Below are 22183 nucleotides of genomic sequence, written 5' to 3' on the forward strand. Positions count from 1 at the left end.
ACGTGCCATACGGAAGTTAGTTCTCGTGTCTCTGAGAAGCTGCGTGAAAGCTGTGAAGGCACGCGCGGGGCGATGAAGATTTTAAATCTTCCTTAAGCGAGACGTTAGAATTCTGCGTTCGGCAAAATAGTTATGTGAAGTAAAATAATGATTATTGTTTTTGTATAAAAGTTCTTCTTTAGCTCACTTTGTGTCACCACACAGTCCGCGCGCAGCCGAAGAGATCAATGCTAATCATTCATTGTGCGCGCGACCTGCAGTCCACACAATCACGCGCCTAGCAGACGCCAAAGCCAAAAAGGTCATTTAACCCGGCTTCTTTTTTTTTTTTTTTTTTTTTTTTTTTTTCAAACAAACTTTTATTTAGAAAAGAAGAAATTTACAATATAACTCAGGAAGTAATTTGTACAAGACTGGAATACAAGAATATACAATTACAAAGTTATAAGAATAATAACTAAAAAGAAAGGAGTAATAGAAAGAGAATAAAAAAAGAGAACGAAATGAGGAAGGGGCAGGTACAAAATTAAATAAAAAATAAAAAATAGAAATAATTACAGAAAGCATTAATTATTTACACACTGGAAGCAGGACATTTTCATAAGTTTCTATTAACTTGCAGAATTTCTTGTTGTTAGATAGACGAATAGCTTTAAGTATGGAATCAATTTCAATTAAAAAATGGGCAAACGAGGGAGAGGATTTCAGAAATTTTTGTTTGTGGATGAAGAATTTAGCATATAATATGAAGAAGTTATATATATATTCTTCATTTTTGTTCTTGGGATTAGAGTAATAACATATAATTTCTTTCAGTTTAAAAGTTTGTTTTGTTGCTTGGGATTTATTCAAATAATTATATAAATCAGACCAAAACTTTTGTGAAGTTTTACAAGAAAAAAACATGTGAGTCAGAGTTTCCTCATTTTCCTGACAAAAGGAACAAGTATCTGCAATATCAGTAAATTTTGAGACTAATGCATTGACCGGGTATATTTTGTGTAGAATTTTAAAATGTATTTCCTTTGCTTTGTTTGGGATTACATATTTATATGGGAGAAGCCATGTTCTTTTCCAATTAATGTCCTCTATTAATGCTGACCAATATGATTTCCCTCTTGGAGCAATTTGATTTTTTTGTTGGAGAATTCGAAGGATAAGTTTGTTGTTGCACTTCTTATCATATACACTAATACCTTCTAATAATAAGGAGGGTTCTATGGTTTTTTTATTTATATACAAAATATGATTTTTTGTTAGATGTATTAATTCTTTTGGGATAGCATTTACAAGTATGTTAAATTTCTTGAATGGTATTGGAAATTGATGAATTTTCATAAACTGCTCATAAGTTAACAAGTTCCCAAAGTCATCAAATAAGGAAAATACATGTAATATATCTCTGTCATACCAATTGGAATAAAATAAGGATTTACTCTTAACTGTGTTGTTCCATAAAAATGTTTTATGCGGAGAAAAGTTATGAGAGTAGCATATTTTCCAAGCCAGTAATGCTTGCTGGTAAAAATTTGTTAATTTTATAGGAAGTTTATTTGGAGCAAAATTACATTTCAAAATAAATGGGAGACCGCCAATTTTATTAAACCAATAATTGGGAATAAAGAACCATATTGAATTTGAACTAGTTAAACATCTTTTAATCCAACTGACTCTGAAAGAATTTATAGAATTATTTATATCAATTGCTTCTAATCCTCCTTTGTCTTTGTTAAGTGAAATTAATGCCTTTTTTAATTTATGAGACTTATTTTTCCAAATAAAATCAAAAAATAATTTATTTATATCTTTTTTAATTTTATCATTAACAGTTAAGGATAATAAAGGATATACTAGGCGGGAGAGACCTTCAGCTTTTGATATAAGAACTCTACCGTAAATGGATAGATCCCTTTGTAGCCATAGATTGAGGATATTCTGAGTTTTTTTTATTCTAGAAGAAAAATTTAGTTTTTGTCTCTCTAAGTTATTTTTATTAATATATATACCTAAATATTTAACCGTTTTTTTTACTGGTATACCATTTAATATCAAGTCATTGCAATCATACAGAGTTAAGATTTCACATTTATCTAAGTTTAAATGAAGACCCGAAGCATCCGAAAATGTTTTTATTGATTTTATGGCATTGTTAATTTGATAACTGTCTTTTAAAAATAAAGTGGTGTCGTCCGCCAGTTGAGAAATTTTTATTTCTCTTTCAAAAATATTTATGCCTTTTAAGTCTTGGTTATTAATAAGAGATATAGAGAGTAATTCTGTAACTAAAATAAATAAAAAAGGGGAAATAGGACAGCCCTGGCGGACGCCTCTTTCTAATGTAAATCTTTGAGATGTAAACATGTTAATAATAATAGAACTGGATATATCTTTATAAAACATCTCTATTACATTAATGAATGTTGAGCCAAAGCCAAATTTTTTGAGAGAGTGTAAAAGAAATTTATGTTCTATTGTATCAAACGCTTTGTAGAAATCAAGAAAAAAAATTATAGCTTTAGAATTAATAAAATCTGCATAATCAATTAGATCCAAGACCAATCTTATATTGTTACTAATATGTCTACCATTTAAGAAGCCTGATTGAGATTCTGTAATCATAAGATTTAATTTAGTTTTTAATCTGTTAGAAAATACCAATGCTAATATCTTATAATCTACTGTTAATAATGTAATGGGTCTCCAATTGTCGATTAAAAGTGAATCCTTTTCTGGTTTTGGTATTAACGATATGATTCCTTGTTTCATAGTAGTTGACATTTCTTTTTCAGCAATACATTCATTATACAGCATTAATAATATGTCTTGTATTAAGTACCAGAAGTGCGTATAAAATTCTACAGAGAACCCATCAATACCTGGGGATTTATTTTTTTTCATAGAGAATAGAGCAGTCTGTATTTCTTTTTTAGTTAAATCATCATCACAAAAGTTGGCAAAATCTTCATCAATCATGGGTATGTGTGTATCAATTGTGTGAAAAAATTCTTCACATTTATAAGCATCAAACTTCGATGAGTAAAGATTTTTATAAAACGCGGCCACGAAAGATGAGATTTTACAAGGATTTGTACAGGTTGAGCCCTCAATATTAAGAGCAGTAAGCGAATTTCTTTTATAATTTCTTTTCTCTAGTGCAAAAAAATAACTTGAGTTAGTTTCACCCTCTTCAAGCCATTTAGCTCTTGATCTGATATAGAAACCTTTAGCTAGGTCTAAAAAAGCATTGTCTAATTGAGCGTTTAAACTTTTTAAGAGCAAATCTTCATTAGGGGTCAACTTTTTTTGCAATAGTGAATTTATTTTGTCTAAAAGGTTTTGAATGTTTTTATTTTTGTTTTTTTTAAGTTCTTTACTTCTTTTAATTGCTATTTGTCTAGCTTTATATTTGAAATATTCCCATTTACTTTTACAATTAATAATAGGTAATTCAGAAAAATTATCTGCAAAAAGCTCTTTTATTTTGTCATTGAACAACTTATCTTGAAGTAATGAGTTATTAAATTTCCAATAACCTCTCAGTTTAGAGTTGTTACCTGTATTACATAGCAATTGTAATTTAACCAATTTATGATCAGTTAAAGGAGCAATTATATGTAATGACTCATTTACAATTGGTAGGGCAGAAGTAGAAATTAGAAAAAAATCTATCCTAGATTGCAATGACCTGTTTTTATTAGACCATGTAAATTCTGTTTTGTTTGGATTAAAGAAACGCCATGAATCGGTTAAATTAAATTTAGAACACAAAAAAGCAATATTACTATTAAGCAATTGGTATTCTGTTGCTTTAGAGGGAAATCTATCCACTGCATCGTTAACACATTCATTAAAGTCACCACCTAAAATTATTAAAGAATCTGGATATTTAGAGATTATTTTTTTAAGATCTATGGATAATTTATTAAACATTTTACTATTATCGGTTTTATTATTATGTCCATATATATTACAAAGAATAAATGTGGAATTGTCCTTTTTAACTATTTAACCCGGCTTCTGTTGTCACTGTGGGAAAGACACTGACGAAGTTCAAGCACGTGAGTAAAGTGGTTTTGAAGAACAATGAGAACTAGCAGGTGAATCTGGATTATTAATGGTGCGTGAATTTTAAACAAAAGGGGAAAAGTTACACTGAACGCTTTAGCAAATTCACAATGATCTTGTGCATCATAATGACAGCATCTGTCCAAACGGGGGCGATGCAGTGGCGCAGTAAGTAGTGCTGTCGCCTCACAGCAAGAAGGTCGCTGGTTTGAGCCTGGGCTGGGTCAGTTGGCGTTTCTTTGTGGAGTTTGCATGTTCTCCCTGCGTTTGCGTGAGTTTTCTCCGGGTGCTCCGGTTTCCACCACAGGCCAAAGGCATGCAGGTGAACTGGGTAGGCTAAACTGTCCGTAGTGTATGAGTGTGTGTGGCTGTTTTCCTGAGATGGGTTGCGGCTGGAAGGGCATCCACTGTGTAAAAACATGCTGGATAAGTTGGCGGTTCATTGGCGACCCGAAAAGAAAATTAATGAATGATTGAAAGATCTGTCCAAACCGTATTCACAAGACATAACATCTTTTTGTGTTTGGTTGTCCATTTCCTTTTTGTCTTAAATATGAATAATTTCAATTATTGCTGGTTTGTTTCACAACACTGTTCCTTTCTAAACCCTGGGTTAGCATCATTATTTGGATATTATCTATATCATTAAATAAAGTCAGTTTGAAATTCAGCCAATTTACAGAAAAGTAGGGCACCGGCCCTCCAGGAGTGAGTTTGGACACCCCTGGTCTAAGGCACATGAATTTGAGGGACAAGACTGTGCGAAGTTTGAACACCACATTGTTTCACATTAACTGCAGTGCAAAATTGGTGATAACTGTTCTCAAGAAAAACTATGCAGACCTTCCGAACAAGCCAAAATACCTGATATAGATTTCAGCTTTTGTTCAATTGTTAATCGATCCATTACAGCAATTTTAAAGTATCAGGTTTTTTTCACTGACACACTATTATTTAAACTAGTGTATGTATATACATCTTATTGCAAATAACAAGAATGAGTTAAAATAATAAATAACCCATTACCTTTTTCTATTGTGATGGATAGCAAAGGAGCAGTCCCATGCAAATGTCAACCTTACCATAAAAAAAATGTAGTTTTTACCAAAATAGTAAAATTGTTTGTACGTTTTTTTGTGTAAGCAAGTATTTTATAGTACTTTAAAAATGCTTAAAAATGTTTCAGTCAATGTTTTCAAGCAATTATACTTGATTTACCAAAGTCACACAAGTGCCAATTTCACATCTGACTGCTACATGCACAACTGAGAGATGTCACATCCATAACCAAGCTTTATTTACTCATAAATTCAGAATAAAATAAAACCAATCGTTTATGTTTTATTATAGCCAATTTTTATCCTTTTTGATTAGCATTATTTATATTGTGGTTGTGCAGTTTAATTCACAGAAGTAGGTACCTTTTTTGGTCACATCCATAGCGAATCCTAGCAATAGACGTCTAATAGACAGCTAAATGTAGACAGCTTGGCTAAAACAAGGCTTAACTTGGGCTAACAGTGAAAATCTAATAGACATCTAAGAATAGCCCAAAACTAGACTAGTCATCAAATAGACAGATTAGACAGACTTTATATGTGCAGTCATTCATTTCTTTTTATTTGATGACTAGTTTAGTTTTGGCCTATTATTAGACGCCTATTATATTTTCACTGACAGCCCAAATTTAGCCTACTTTTAGCCAAGACATCTATTAGACATCTTTAAAAACAAAAAATGCTTACTAGGATGTTTCTTTTCATCATTTAAAATTTAAAACATGTTTACAGTTTGATATTTTTCTGATCCCACAACTCTGGGGTTAGTTGTTTTGGAAAATATAAACATGTTTCAATATAACGTTAACTTACACTTTCTTTGGGAATTTATGCTTTGAGGTTTATACTGCAGATGACACATCCATAACGCTGGAATTGCTCAAAGACAGTTTATGTTGTATTTTCAATGTGTGTGTGCTTGTTTGTTTGTGTGTGTTCGTTTGTATTTCTCACATATATCAGACATGCTGTGAGTTTGTGTTTGAGAACGTTCCCACCATCCTGGGTGCTCTAATCTGACGAGTGCAAACAATGCACTAATTGCTCCATTGAGAATGTTAATTGCGTAGCCGCTGTAAAACAAACAGCCAGTCTCAGCTCTACAGACATATTTTGGAAATCAAGTTTCTGTTTGTGCAATAGTAAGGAAAACAGACAAATCTTACCTTTATAACATTTTTAAGACATTTATCAGAACTTCACACTTTTTAAAGTACTCATTTTCTGCTGTGTTTTCTGCTAGCAGATGTGAAGCCTCTTGTGAGATTGAGTTGAATAAGTGATTCAGCCACTGTGATTCCTCTACATTAAACCACCTGTAGCAGCAGGCCTGAAGACATAAGAGTTGTGTGCCATAAGGCGCTGGGCTTTCTTTCTCTCAGGTTCCCATGAGTTGTGTGCGAGAGGCTTGTCTTCCTTTCCCACAGTCAGTTCATTGACTGCCCACAGCAAGCAAACAAAAGAAGTGTGTCTTGTTACACATCACATTAGTCGCGCTGTTTGAACTCCCTTTATTAGAGGGGGGTCCTAAGACATCATCGCAAGGCCATCTGGACTTTAGACACTGTTCAATCTCTTTTAGGACTTTCCCAGGAATTTCCAACCTAGAAATGTTTAGTCGCCGCCTACAGTTTCTCAAGTTAATTATTCATTTTCTTTTTGGCTCAGTCCCTTTATTAATCTGGGGTTGCCACAGCGGAATGAATCGCCAACTTATCCAGCATATGTTTTATGCAGCAGATGCTCTTCCAGCTGCAACCCATCACTGGGAAATTCTCAAGTTAAGTGTTTAGTTATTTAATTAACACTTGTTTTGGCATGGCGAGTTGGACAGCGTGTGATTGGTTGAGGTAGTCAAAATGATCCTGTTACTGTCTTTAACGATATTTCTTATTACGTTTTATTTGCATAAGTTTCTTTAACAAATTTAACTTTTTTTTCAATGAGCACCTCCAGAAAAGTTCTTTCATGTTTTTTAAGAGCTTATTATTATTATTAATAGTATAATAATAATATTACTATATCTACTCTGCACTTGGAACAAACCAGACATATTGTAAAAGGCAGCATTGGACAATTTCAAAAGATTTGTGGCCCTTTCTTTTGTCACTTCATGGAGAATTCTTCTAACCAAAGCAATGTATTGTAATTAAAAAGTTATTTTGATTAACACTATTGTATACTTTCAGGCTGGGCTTGGGGTGTTTCTTTTTGTTTTGTTTTTGTTTGTTTTTGTAAGTTTAGGCATTTCAGAAAACTAATCCTGGTATCTGTTGTTATTGTTAGTTTGTTCAATGACCAAAAAAAAAAAAATAATAAATATATATATATATATATATATATATATATATATATATATATATATATATATATATATATATATATATATATATATATATATATATATAATTACATAGTTCATTCATACATTTCAGTTTAGCTGCGCTTGTCATTCTCAGAATCTGCGCAGATTTTGCTGAACATATGACCTAATATATAAGCTGATTATGGTGAAATTTACCGTTATCATTTTACAGGTGCTTTACCTGTGTTTTGAATTATGCATTGTAGAAAACAGGATGGTAATTTATATTTATTTATTGATTTACATTTTCTCTCTTTGCATCACTTTCTGGTTGACAGGTCTAGCAACTGTCGTTTTTCCTCAATAAGGTGTCTTGTTAGTATATGATAGTTACGTAATGAATTACAATGCAGGTATGTGATTGGGATTTCATATATAATGATGAAAGGTGTGATTGATAAATAGAAGTATTTAGGAATGATCACATCGCCACTGAACATTTGACATAAAATAGACTTTTATTATTTGTTATAAAACATTTGCAGATGTTGTCCATCTTCGTTTAGTGCTTTCCATTGTTGCTTGATTGTAAGACTTGTTTAAAACACAGCTACACTGCAATATCATTATAATATTGCCTTACAATCTTTATAAAAGGATTTGTCAGTCATATTTGATTATATCAAATCTACACCACCAACTTAATAAAAATCCATTAGATCTGTTAAGAAACTTCTATTCATAGAACATAAATATTCACCTCAATGTGAGATATATAATTGTAAATGTATAATATAACTGGTAACAGTAGGTTTGCCAAAAAAGGCAAAAATAATCAATACCTAAAGTAAGAGTACAGGCAATTCTTCTCCCATGAAAGAAAATCTTCTCTAATAACAGAGTTAATTGTGGTAGTTCATGTCCTTGTTTTTTAAAAACACGACTATTAAGTCTACCAGGGTCTCCAGATGTGACTGCGGGCTGGAGTGTGTTGTTTGGCACTGCTGTTTGCGTGTGTTTCAGTGGTCTGAGGATTGTCCACACGTGTGTGCTGGTCTGCAGGAGTCTGCATGTGCAGGAAGAGCTTCATCAGTCTTGTGTGGCTCTGCGTCTGCACTGGGCACTGAGACAGAAAGCTGACGGCCTCCTGCACACATCTGGAGCGTCCGTCACCAGCCGCACTGCTTTTCTGAGAGCGTCTCAAGAAATCAAGCGTCATCTCCAGGATATCAGCTTTCTCCTGTCTGGAGTCGGGCTGCTGCTTGACGAACTCTTGAGCCAGAAGAGTCTTGAGCTTCTCGATGCTGCTGTTGATTCGCTCTCGGCGGATCTTCTCCACCATGGGCTTTCTCAGCTGAGGAAACATTGAGGACAGGCGTTTAGAAACACTCATCCAGCATTTCTGGAATCTGACATTGAGAGCTGAGCTGTGAAATGATCAATATTTACCTTGTTTGTCAGTAGAGTTTCTCTGCTGCTGATTGATCCAGTGATTGTAGGAGCCATTGCTGTGTGTCTTGTGTTCAGTTCTCCTTCAGGATCAGATCTGAGCTGTGCTAAACTCTCACTCCTCTCTCCTCTATTTATACTCACAAATCTCCATATCAATGTGTGAGTCTGGAGTTTGCTGGAGGTTCTCACAGTCTGCAGCCAATGGGAGAGCTCTAAAGATAGAAGGAGCAGAGGGCCGCCACATGCTCAGTGAAGCTTTTATTGCACAGGCAACAATGAACTGCTCTCTGCCAGGCAGGTGGAGAGAGATGTATTACAGGGAGGAAGTTTGTGAGAAAGTGGAGACCCCTTTTGAAGTTTCATCTCATGTTAAGAAATCAGTTAGAAGGCCCTGTGCCATTCTTAGGAAACATATGTCTGAGATCACTTATTTAACTTTTTTTTTTTGCAACTAATTTTTAAAATGTTATTTAATTAATTAGTGTTTATATGAAATGACACAAGGGATAAAAAGTATAATTCCTAATTTTAATTATTAAGGAATTCATTGTCCTTTATTACAATAACTATTATCATGCAGCTCTAAAATTGGAAAATTACGCAAGAGACTATACTGTATATCATCTGTTTCACAATTGTCTTAAAATACTTGAGGAATCAAACAGGTGTATGTTAAAAAGGCAAATAAAATGTTTTAATCCATACATACTAGGTTAAGCAACCTTAATTAGGTCTCTAACACAGTAGTTAGTTGGCCTTTAGTTAAAAGATTTCTTTAGGATTTCCATCAGAATTCCTTAAAAGTAAGCACAGCAGTTTGGGTGCCACAGGTTTAGTCTAGCCATCTCTATAAGAATGCAGACTTTTAGATGAGGTACTCTTGTGCGGAACTGGGACTGCACTTTCCACAGCTTTCCCACAGTCTGTCCATTCATTAGAGATGAATAGAAGTGTGCCTTGCTGCAGGCAAGTAGACATGTCATCAAGGGACTCAACTGAAATCTCAAAGGGGGGGTTATGACACTGTCCCTAATTGAGATTGGCATTTTGTTTGCTTGTTTGGATTCATACTGTACTGTCCCACTAAAGAATAGAAGTCTAAACTAAAACTGTAGTTTAGACTTGTATTTTTTAGTGGGACAGTACAGTGCAGTACAATTGTTTTAGTCGTGGTAAATTTTAAGTTTTTAAAACATTTAAAAAGATTAAAAGAGTGTTTTGTTTTTCCTATTGTGAATACTGTGATATTTATTGACTGATGTATGAATTTCAAACCTTTGCTATGTATCTGGTTTATTTGATATTTTTATTCATGTGAAGAATATGAAATCTTTTTTAAAATTATCTTGGGGAAAAATTTAGCAAATTTTTTTTTAATATAGGCCTCTCAACAGCACGTGCCTTTCTGAGCAATTAATCCTAATGGTGAACAACAGGGCTGCACTTTCTCACACACTCTCCCGCCCTCCACCTGCTCCCCAGAGATGAGCTCTTTGTGTTGGAGCAAAAAGGGCTTCAGCCGCCATGTGTCACTCCAAACGCTCCCATTGGCTGCAGACTGTGAGAACCTCCAGCAAACTCCAGACTCACACATTGATATGGAGATTTGTGAGTATAAATAGAGGAGAGAGGAGTGAGAGTTTAGCACAGCTCAGATCTGATCCTGACGGAGAACTGAACACAAGACACACAGCAATGGCTCCTACAATCACTGGATCAATCAGCAGCAGAGAAACTCTACTGACAAACAAGGTAAATATTGATCATTTCACAGCTCAGCTCTCAATGTCAGATTCCAGAAATGCTGGATGAGTGTTTCTAAACGCCTGTCCTCAATGTTTCCTCAGCTGAGAAAGCCCATGGTGGAGAAGATCCGCCGAGAGCGAATCAACAGCAGCATCGAGAAGCTCAAGACTCTTCTGGCTCAAGAGTTCATCAAGCAGCAGCCCGACTCCAGACAGGAGAAAGCTGATATCCTGGAGATGACGCTTGATTTCTTGAGACGCTCTCAGAAAAGCAGTGCGGCTGGTGACGGACGCTCCAGATGTGTGCAGGAGGCCGTCAGCTTTCTGTCTCAGTGCCCAGTGCAGACGCAGAGCCACACAAGACTGATGAAGCTCTTCCTGCACATGCAGACTCCTGCAGACCAGCACACACGTGTGGACAATCCTCAGACCACTGAAACACACGCAAACAGCAGCGCCAAACAACACACTCCAGCCCGCAGTCACATCTGGAGACCCTGGTAGAGCCCAGAGCACCCGCCGTACCATTGAGCAGACACGAGTCACGATGCCAGTCTGAGATTGGCATGGACTGAAGTTCAGAAAGTAGGAATTGATTTCCGCCTCTGCAGCTTCTGCAGGACATTTAATCTGCTTTCAGAGAAAGAGAGTTTAGTGAAACTGTGTGAGCAGTCATGTTTGATCTCAATGCACACAATCATCTGCTGTGTAGAATGATTATTACAGTGCATTTGTGAAAATTAACATTCAGTAGAAACTTTAAAGTCTGATTCAGACATTTGAGCATTTCACCCATATTGGGTTTGTTTTCTCTTCATCTATACGATGACCACACTGCTTTAGTTCACTGAAAACACTTGATTTAGATTTCTGCTATTTGAAATGCATCTTATCTTTTCTTATAATATAAGAAACACTTCTTCAGTTGAAAGATTTATTTGTGTGTTGAAGCACAAATGATTGTTTTTAATGTTTGCATGTGTTTACATGTAGGAGACTTTTCCCCTGTAAAGGGCAGATCAGTGTTTTCACTGTTAGTCAAAGTATTTCACTTTTATTTGTAAAGTCATTTTCTTACCTTCATTGAAGGATTCTTGCTCTGCATGTAAAGGATGACCACACTGCTTTCATTTACTGAAAGTGCTTTACTTCTTATTTCTATTGTTTGAAATAATTTCATCTTCTCTTATTGTTAGAGAAATATTTCTTCATTTGAAAGAATTGTTTGTGTGTTGAAGCACAAATGATTGTTTTTAATGTTTGCATGTGTTTACATGAAGGAGACTTTTTCCCTTTATAGGGCAGCTCAATGTTTTCACTGTTAGTCAAAGTATTTCACTTTTATATGCAGTCATGCTCTTACCTTCATTAAAGGTTTCTTGCTCTGCATGATCATGCTGCTTTTATTTACTGAAAGTGCTTTATTTTTATTTCTATTGTTTGAAATATATCTGATTTTCTCTTATTGTTAGAGAAATATATCTTCATTTGAAAGATTTATTTGTGTGTTGAAGCACAAATGATTGTTTTTAATGTTAGCATGTGTTTACATGAAGGAGACTTTTCCCCTGTAAAGGGCAGCTCAATGTTTTCACTGTTAGTGAAAGACTACATTACGTTTTATATGCAGTCATGTTCTTACCTTCATTGAAGGGTTTTTGCATTATTTCCCTAATTTTAAATGTCTGTGACATTGTTTAATATTTCCCAGTTCAATGGAACTGCAGATGTAATGAAGAGTTCTTCCTGATTCTGAAATATGTATGTACAATTTGTTACTGATGTTACTGCTTTGCTATGTTAAAGCACCCATCCTTCATAGTTGAGGCAAATGTGAATTGTTAGATTTGCTCACATGAAGAAAAACAATCATATTGCATATGGCAAATAAACTGTACAATCAACTTTCTTGTTTTGTGTTTTCTTTAACTCTCAACTGTTTCAACAAAAACTCACATTTTTAAAGAATATGTCATTTTCAAAAAAGTTTTTAAAGTCAAACAAATGTTTGACCGTCATAAGAAAATCAGCTTTTGGACATCTAAAAAGAGGTGTATAATGTTAGACACGTGTATGTTTTAACAGTATATTTATAGAATAATGGCCTCTCAAGAAATTAGTTCATTATTAAGAAATTACTTTTTAAAAAACTTTAGTCCTTCATATGTTGAAATTCACATTCAAATATTTATATTTCATACTGAATTTAATGCAGATAAATCCAAGACTACTAGGGATAATTTTATTGCCCTTATGACATTTTGTTTTCAGAAATCATAACTTTCAAAACATTCAAAAATTTCTTTCCTACTGATTTTTAAGAAGTTCTGTTACCTGAAAAATATATTTTGTTAAGCAACAGTAAATCCATTTAACTCAACGTACACCCTTGAGTCTGTTAAAAATCTAAATATGACACTTTCCTGACTAAAGTCTACACAATAAGATAGATATGAATGCAAAACTTGACTAGATTTTAGTTTTTACTCTCACAAAAAATGCAAAGCAGTACATTTTTGACCTAAAATTTTTTTATTTAAATAAAATCCTCTATTTCTTTCCCACACCAATAAAGCACATGTATAAGATGATGAATATGCATGCTAAAACAGAGACCTCAATAGAGCACTATATCCACATTAAACAAGACCTTGTTTTTCTGGAATTAATAGCTCAAACCCATGATGAGGCGACTTTCTAAACGAAGCAGTGACTGATGGTTAAAGCTACTGAGAGCTCATTCCCTGGAGTTTTCCCACACTCTGCCCATTCAAACACTCAACAAAAGTGTTTCATTAGAAACAATTCAACACATGGCCATAAGGACTTCAACAGAGACCCCCTCGTGAGAGACTCTACTGAATCTGGACTATTTGTCCTAATTAAGATGTATTTAGAGCATTTGGTGATTGCACTTCTAAAGTTTATTGTTCAATAAAAACTGAAATAAGATCAAACTAGACCGTGTTTCATGTTACACTCAAACTGATGCTTCAAATTGTGCTTAGGCTATGTAAAATTCAGACTCATGGCTTATGAGATATACTTTCTGTTATTTGACTCAAAAGCAAAACACTGTGCAAGATGTTTTATTGTAATGCTGCACCGTTTCAAAGTTTGAGGGCTCACTTTAGGTTTATATTTTTCTTGGGATGGCAGAGCTTAATTTGTAGCGTCCATAGTGTTCAGTGTCACGTGGTCCTTCAGAAATTATTTTATTGTGCTGATTTGCTGCTCCAAAAATATTTCTCATTATTACCTGTGTGGAAAACAGTAGTGCAACAGATTCATTTAGTAATTAACTTTTTGTAAATAAAAAAGTTTGAAAAGGACACCATTTATTTGAAATATAAATGATCTAGAACGGTATAAATGCATTTGCTGTCACTTTTGTACAAGCATCCTTAATAAATAAAAGTTTTAATTATTTCAAAAATGCCCATAAAAAAACTTAAACTGTTTCCAAGTGCCCTCGGGAACAAGCTAAAATACCCCAGGGGCTCTACACGTGCCTGCTTTATCATCTGAATAACTTGCTTACATTTAGTTTTTTTTACAAAAAATATTACAACAATTTAACAGAACAGCTACTATAAACTGCTCACATATTCACCAGATATGAAACCTCATGTTTGTTTTAAAATAAAAAAAATCAAACTAAGTCTTGATGTGTTTTACTGATGGGAAGGTTCCTGTATTAATGGCACGTGCTTTGTCAATAAATGACCCCAGTATCAGCCAACAAACAAAGCTTTAATCGAGGGGTCTCCACTTTCTCACACACTCTCCATCCTCAACAGCCAACCCTCCACCTGCTCCCCAAAGACCAGCCCATTGTTCCCTGAGCAATAAGCACGTCATTTAACATGTGGCGGCCCTCTGCTCCTTCTGTCTTTAGAGCTCTCCCATTGGCTGCAGACTGTGAGAACCTCCAGCAAACTCCAGACTCACACATTGATATGGAGATTTGTGAGTATAAATAGAGGAGAGAGGAGTGAGAGTTTAGCACAGCTCAGATCTGATCCTGACGGAGAACTGAACACAAGACACACAGCAATGGCTCCTACAATCACTGGATCAATCAGCAGCAGAGAAACTCTACTGACAAACAAGGTAAATATTGATCATTTCACAGCTCAGCTCTCAATGTCAGATTCCAGAAATGCTGGATGAGTGTTTCTAAACGCCTGTCCTCAATGTTTCCTCAGCTGAGAAAGCCCATGGTGGAGAAGATCCGCCGAGAGCGAATCAACAGCAGCATCGAGAAGCTCAAGACTCTTCTGGCTCAAGAGTTCATCAAGCAGCAGCCCGACTCCAGACAGGAGAAAGCTGATATCCTGGAGATGACGCTTGATTTCTTGAGACGCTCTCAGAAAAGCAGTGCGGCTGGTGACGGACGCTCCAGATGTGTGCAGGAGGCCGTCAGCTTTCTGTCTCAGTGCCCAGTGCAGACGCAGAGCCACACAAGACTGATGAAGCTCTTCCTGCACATGCAGACTCCTGCAGACCAGCAAATACGTGTGGACAATCCTCAGACCACTGAAACACACGCAAACAGCAGCGCCAAACAACACACTCCAGCCCGCAGTCACATCTGGAGACCCTGGTAGAGCCCAGAGCACCCGCCGTACCATTGAGCAGACACGAGTCACGATGCCAGTCTGAGATTGGCATGGACTGAAGTTCAGAAAGTAGGAATTGATTTCCGCCTCTGCAGCTTCTGCAGGACATTTAATCTGCTTTCAGAGAAAGAGAGTTTAGTGAAACTGTGTGAGCAGTCATGTTTGATCTCAATGCACACAATCATCTGCTGTGTAGAATGATTATTACAGTGCATTTGTGAAAATTAACATTCAGTAGAAACTTTAAAGTCTGATTCAGACATTTGAGCATTTCACCCATATTGGGTTTGTTTTCTCTTCATCTATACGATGACCACACTGCTTTAGTTCACTGAAAACACTTGATTTAGATTTCTGCTATTTGAAATGCATCTTATCTTTTCTTATAATATAAGAAACACTTCTTCAGTTGAAAGATTTATTTGTGTGTTGAAGCACAAATGATTGTTTTTAATGTTTGCATGTGTTTACATGTAGGAGACTTTTCCCCTGTAAAGGGCAGATCAGTGTTTTCACTGTTAGTCAAAGTATTTCACTTTTATTTGTAAAGTCATTTTCTTACCTTCATTGAAGGATTCTTGCTCTGCATGTAAAGGATGACCACACTGCTTTCATTTACTGAAAGTGCTTTACTTCTTATTTCTATTGTTTGAAATAATTTCATCTTCTCTTATTGTTAGAGAAATATTTCTTCATTTGAAAGAATTGTTTGTGTGTTGAAGCACAAATGATTGTTTTATTGTTTTTATGTGACAAAAATGTTTTATGTGAAAGAATTTGTCTTTTATATGCAGTCATGATCTTACCTTCATTGAAGGTTCTTGCTCTGCATGTAAATGATGAGCACACTACTTTCTTTTATAGAAAGTGCTTTATTTTTATTTCTATTGTTTGAAATATATCGGTTTTTCTCTTATTGTTAGAGAAATATATCTTCATTTGAAAGATTTTTTTGTGTGTTGAAGCACAAATGATTGTTTTAAATGTTTACATGAAGAAGACTTTTCCCCTGTAAAGGGCAGCTCAATGTTTTCACTGTTAGTGATTTACAAATGTATCTTTTATGTTTAGAGTCATGTTTTACCTTCTCTGAAGGTGTTTTCTGGTCATTACTTCATATTGAAGTACAACATGAAAATAAATGTTGAGAATTTAAGCTGTACTATGTTTTGGAATGTTTTATTCAATCATAAATAATAAATCAGAGCGTTTTTGCACCATATAAGGACATTTTAATTGTTTTTTAATTCAGTCGTCACATTTGGGTCATATTTGGTCATAAATAAACCTAAAAATACTTTCATCTGTCGAATTTAACAATTGATAGAATTTAGACACTAATGTGTACATTTAATATAAACCAATTAGAGGGAAACACAGTTCTTTTTGAAAGGATATCACCCACTGACATTTTTCTATCTTCAAATGTGCTTAGTTTGAATGTGATTTGCTCTGCTTTGTCATCTCCTTAAATCTGAAGCAATCCGGTATGCTGGATTGTAATGAGTGGATTGTGCTGCTTCATCTTTTTGTTCTTCTTCGAAAAGTTCAAAAAAAAATTTATTGATGGAAATATATTTTTGTTTGTTTTTGGTAAACTCTAAACCAGAATTGGTGAAGTCTGAGCTGAACGGTATGAGTGCATAACATGTTGAAAATTTATTCTTTTTAATTCAATGTGTACAGTTAGGTCAGTATAACTGTTTAAAATATATACGATTAATAGAATACAATTTGCAGCTAAATATATTTTCAGTATTTCTCATTTGAAAAATCTTGTTTATTGTTTGTTTTAATAAATAATGAACGTTTTGGCAAAAAAACATTTAAAAGTAGATCATGCACAATAATTTCTTACATGGTTAAAATGGAATTAATGAAATGGACACTAGAACTGAATAGATATTAAATATGAACATGAATATGCAATGATGCATTTGTGTTTAAATTCACATCTTGAACTGTAAGATGCTGAATACTGAATAAATGAATAAAAGCTGAATAAATGTCTGTTTGAACAGCATTTTAAATGTGCAGATATGATGCCATATGTTTTGTGTATTTGATGAACAAGGAATGCAGTTACAACAACAAATTATAGGCAGAAAATATGTTAATTTATTTTCATGTTGTACTTCAATAAGAAGTAATGAACAGAAAACACCTTCAGAGAAGGTAAAAACAAGACTTTAAACATAAAAGATACATTTGTAAATCACTAACAGTGAAAACATTGAGCTGCCCTTTACAGGGGAAAAGTCTTCTTCATGTAAACACATGCAAACATTAAAAACAATCATTTGTGCTTCAATACACAAATAAATCTTTCAAATGAAGATATATTTCTCTAACAATAAGAGAAAATCAGATATATTTCAAACAATAGAAATAAAGAAAAAGCACTTTCTATAAAAGAAGGTGGTGTGCTCATCATTTACATGCAGAGCTAGAAAAGAACCTTTAATGAAGGTAAGGAAATGACTGCATATAAAAGACAAATTCTTTCACAAACAGTGAGAACATTTGTCTTTACAGAGGAAAAGTAACCAACAATAAAACAATCATTTGTGCTTCAACACACAAGTAAAATCTTTCAAATGAAGAAATATTTCTCTAACAATAAGAGAAGATGAAATTATTTCAAACAATAGAAATAAGAAGTAAAGCACTTTCAGTAAATGAAAGCAGTGTGGTCATCCTTTACATGCAGAGCAAGAATCCTTCAATGAAGGTAAGAAAATGACTTTACATATAAAAGTGAAATTCTTGACTAACAATGAAAACACTGATCTGCCCTTTACAGGGGAAAAGTCTCCTACATGTAAACACATGCAAACATTAAAAACAATCATTTGTGCTTCAACACACAAATAAATCTTTCAACTGAAGAAGTGTTTCTTATAAGAAAAGATAAGATGCATTTCAAATAGCAGAAATCTAAATCAAGTGTTTTCAGTGAACTAAAGCAGTGTGGTCATCGTATAGATGAAGAGAAAACAAACCCAATATGGGTGAAATGCTCAAATGTCTGAATCAGACTTTAAAGTTTCTACTGAATGTTAATTTTCACAAATGCACTGTAATAATCATTCTACACAGCAGATGATTGTGTGCATTGAGATCAAACATGACTGCTCACACAGTTTCACTAAACTCTCTTTCTCTGAAAGCAGATTAAATGTCCTGCAGAAGCTGCAGAGGCGGAAATCAATTCCTACTTTCTGAACTTCAGTCCATGCCAATCTCAGACTGGCATCGTGACTCGTGTCTGCTCAATGGTACGGCGGGTGCTCTGGGCTCTACCAGGGTCTCCAGATGTGACTGCGGGCTGGAGTGTGTTGTTTGGCGCTGCTGTTTGCGTGTGGTTCAGTGGTCTGAGGATTGTCCACACGCGTTTGCTGGTCTGCAGGAGTCTGCATGTGCAGGAAGAGCTTCATCAGTCTTGTGTGGCTCTGCGTCTGCACTGGGCACTGAGACAGAAAGCTGACGGCCTCCTGCACACATCTGGAGCGTCCGTCACCAGCCGCACTGCTTTTCTGAGAGCGTCTCAAGAAATCAAGCGTCATCTCCAGGATATCAGCTTTCTCCTGTCTGGAGTCGGGCTGCTGCTTGACGAACTCTTGAGCCAGAAGAGTCTTGAGCTTCTCGATGCTGCTGTTGATTCGCTCTCGGCGGATCTTCTCCACCATGGGCTTTCTCAGCTGAGGAAACATTGAGGACAGGCGTTTAGAAACACTCATCCAGCATTTCTGGAATCTGACATTGAGAGCTGAGCTGTGAAATGATCAATATTTACCTTGTTTGTCAGTAGAGTTTCTCTGCTGCTGATTGATCCAGTGATTGTAGGAGTCATTGCTGTGTGTCTTGTGTTCAGTTCTCCGTCAGGATCAGATCTGAGCTGTGCTAAACTCTCACTCCTCTCTCCTCTATTTATACTCACAAATCTCCATATCAATGTGTGAGTTTGGAGTTTGCTGGAGGTTCTCACAGTCTGCAGCCAATGGGAGAGCTCTAAAGACAGAAGGAGCAGAGGGCCGCCACATGCTAAATGACGTGCTTATTGCTCAGGGAACAATGGGCTGGTCTTTGGGGAGCAGGTGGAGGGTTGGCTGTTGAGGACGGAAAGTGTGTGAGAAAGTGGAGACCCCTCGATTAAAGCTTTATTTGTTGGCTGATACTGGGGTCATTTATTGACAAAGCACGTGCCATTAATACAGGATTCTTCCCATCAGCAAAACACATTAAGATTTTTTTAGATTTTTTTATTTGACTTAAAATAAACATGAAATTTTCATTTCTGGTGAACATGTGAGCAGTTTATAGTAACTGTTCTGTTAAATTGCTTTAAATATATTTTTGTAATAAACTAAATGAAAGCAAGTTATTCAGATTATAAAGCTGGCACGCGTGGAGCCCCAGTGGTATTTAAGCAGGTTCATAAGGGCACTTGAAAATGTAGACTTGGAGCACTTGGAGTTTGAGTTGCTATTATAAATAAATAAATCTATATGAAATCATGTGAAAAATATATAGATAATTAAAAAAACTAGTTGTGAATTCTCTCGTTTGTTTTTTTTTTTCCAGTTCAAACATAAAATAATGCTTATTTTTGGCATTTTATTTGTATTAGGAACTGTTGAACTATAAATGATGATGTTCAATAATATCAACCAATAGGAAATAATATTGGAATTAATTTCTGGTTTGTGCTTAAAAAGAAGTACTTGAACCTGATATGACTAGTTTGCAGATACAAATGTGGTTTAAATTAATATGTCTTGAAAAATTGTGGTTTGAAAGAAATATTATTATTCATCAATGCTGCCTTGGTCAAAAGTAACAGTAAAGACATTTATAAGTTCCAAAAATTCCTATTTTAAATAAGTGGAGTTTTTTTAAAGTTTGTTTAGTATCTATGTTGCACTACTGCTTTCAACACTGCTAGTAATAATAATAATAATAATAATAATAATAATAATAATAAATTGATTACTAAAGATCATAACACTTATGACTGCAATAATGATGCTGAAATTCAGCTTTGCATCACAGGAATAAATTGCCCTAAAAAATGTCTTGATGTAAGGGCAGCATAGTGGCCCAGTGGTTACTGTTGCCTCTCAGAAAGAAGATTGCTAGTTTGAGTCAGAAAGAAGATTGCTAGTTTGAGTCCCAGCTGGGTCAGTCGGCATTTCTGTGTGGAGTTTGCATGTTCTCCCAGTGTTGGCATGGGTTTCCTCCAGGTGCTGGTTTTCCCCCACCGTCCAAAGACATTGGCTATAGGTGAATTGGGTGAACAAAATTGGCCGTAGTGTGTGCGTGTGTGTGTGTGAATGTGAGAGTGTATGGGTGTTTCCCAGTATTGGGCTGCAGCTGGAAGGGCATCTGCTTCCAAAACATATGCCGGAATAGATGACGATTTATTCCGCTGAGGTGGCCCCTGAAAAATAAGGGACTAAGCCGAAGGAAAATGAAGGAATGCATGTCGTGATATATATATTATTGCATTTTTAATAATCAGATCATTTCAGGTTTGGGGTGTATTAGAGATTTCTTAAAAAACATTACAAATCTTTAAAACTTGTTATTATTAGTGAACAGCTTAACATCTTATCAACTAATTTGCTTTTAAGGAGCAAATAACAGACATTACAAAGTATTTCTCTCAATGGATGCAATGGATCTGCACCCGTTCAGTACCTGGATGGGAGACCACATGGGAAAGCTAGGTTGCTGCCAGAAGTGTTATTAGAGAGACCAGCAGGGGGTGCTCTACCTGCGATCTGTGTGGTCCTTATGCCCCCAGTATATTGATGTGGACTCTATGGGCTCTATTTTGAAGGTCCATGCGCAAAGCACAGGGCGCAAACGCTTTCAGGGCATGTCGGAATCCACTTTTGCTATTATAAGGATGGAAAAATCCGCTTTGCGCCGTGGCTCATGATCTAAAAGGGTTGAGCTTATTTTCTTAATAAGTTATAGGTGAGTTTTGAGAATAAACCAATCAGAGTCTCATCTCCCATTCCCTTTAAAAGCCAGTTGTGTCGCGCCATAAGCACATTTGCTATTTACAGGACGTAGAGTAAGTGTAAGGGGAAAAACCGAGCATTTTACTAGCAAGAAAACAGTTAAACAGAGCATCTACAGCGTGAGAATGAGATAAGGCCTCTCATTATCTACTTTCACTTTCATGGATAGGGAAACCTTGTAGGCACAGACATCAATTAGCCTATAAATAATTAATTTTGTTTGTTAAGCGCAAAGATTTGTTTCAAAATTGTTTCTAAATTCAGTTCTAATTTCCAGCAAACGAATAAATGAACAATAATAACGAAGTGTGGTCTAAAAACTGAGTTATTTCCAAATTCATATGCTAAGCCCCATATGGTCTGAAACCTGACAGGTGGGCAAATCTAAGCTTGTTTTTAATAAAACAAATATAAATATGGATATAATAAATAATATTGCTAATAATAATAACATTATACAAAAGCAAATTGGTATGAATGAACTGAAAAAGCCTCCCGAGATGAAGAAGGCATGAAGGTAGTTTTTTTTTTAATTTATGTAGGCTGGAAAATAATATGTTTTATAATATTTAATTCTTTATTTTTATATTCTATATATCCGTGTTATATCATATATATATATATGAAAAATAATTAAAATATTAAAGATATATATATATATATATATATATATATATATATATATATATATATATATATATATATATATATATATATATATATATATCTTTAATATTTTAATTATTTTTCATTTTTAAAGATATTTGGGTATTGCTCTACATCTTGTGTGTATTAAGCAGTGTGTAAGCGAGGCACACAACTAACACACTCTGAGCTCGACTTTAGACCAGCTTTGTTTTGGTCTATTGAAAAATCTCTTATAGTTTCTCAAAATAGCAACGCACCA

General features: G+C 35.0%; 4 protein-coding genes across 6 annotated transcripts; 2 read left to right on the top strand and 2 right to left on the bottom strand.

Annotated features, from left to right (window-relative positions):
- The first annotated feature begins 4003 nt into the window (after positions 1-4003).
- her4.2 (hairy-related 4, tandem duplicate 2) lies at positions 4004-12529 on the top strand. 3 transcript variants are annotated; one of them, XM_087304937.1, is made up of 3 exons: positions 4004-4058; positions 10263-10632; positions 10728-12529. In XM_087304937.1, exons 2-3 carry the CDS (start codon positions 10405-10407, stop codon positions 11127-11129), a joined length of 630 nt encoding a protein of 209 aa, XP_087161063.1. In that variant the 5' UTR covers positions 4004-4058; positions 10263-10404; the 3' UTR covers positions 11130-12529.
- Positions 7928-8987, bottom strand: her4.1 (hairy-related 4, tandem duplicate 1). The gene is given in 2 exon segments (NM_001103128.1): positions 7928-8782; positions 8878-8987. Coding segments are annotated over 2 exon segments (459 nt in total). The 5' UTR covers positions 8935-8987; the 3' UTR covers positions 7928-8380.
- A 2102-nt stretch (positions 12530-14631) lies between the features above and the next one.
- her4.4 (hairy-related 4, tandem duplicate 4) lies at positions 14632-16390 on the top strand (the record flags this gene model as incomplete). Its single annotated transcript, NM_001128390.1, is given in 2 exon segments — positions 14632-14738; positions 14834-16390. Coding segments are annotated over 2 exon segments (459 nt in total). The 5' UTR covers positions 14632-14681.
- A 952-nt stretch (positions 16391-17342) lies between these two features.
- On the bottom strand, positions 17343-19152 carry LOC147838195 (transcription factor HES-5-like). The gene is made up of 2 exons (XM_087306991.1): positions 19044-19152; positions 17343-18948 (listed from the first exon to the last, which is right to left on the bottom strand). The coding sequence occupies exons 1-2, from the start codon at positions 19098-19100 to the stop codon at positions 18547-18549; spliced, it is 459 nt and encodes a 152-aa protein (XP_087163117.1). The 5' UTR covers positions 19101-19152; the 3' UTR covers positions 17343-18546.
- Positions 19153-22183: the final 3031 nt, after the last annotated feature.

Source organism: Danio rerio, chromosome 23, assembly GCF_052040795.2.
Source record: "Danio rerio strain M-AB ecotype USA chromosome 23, GRCz13ab, whole genome shotgun sequence".
In the NCBI taxonomy this organism is placed as follows: domain Eukaryota; kingdom Metazoa; phylum Chordata; class Actinopteri; order Cypriniformes; family Danionidae; genus Danio; species Danio rerio.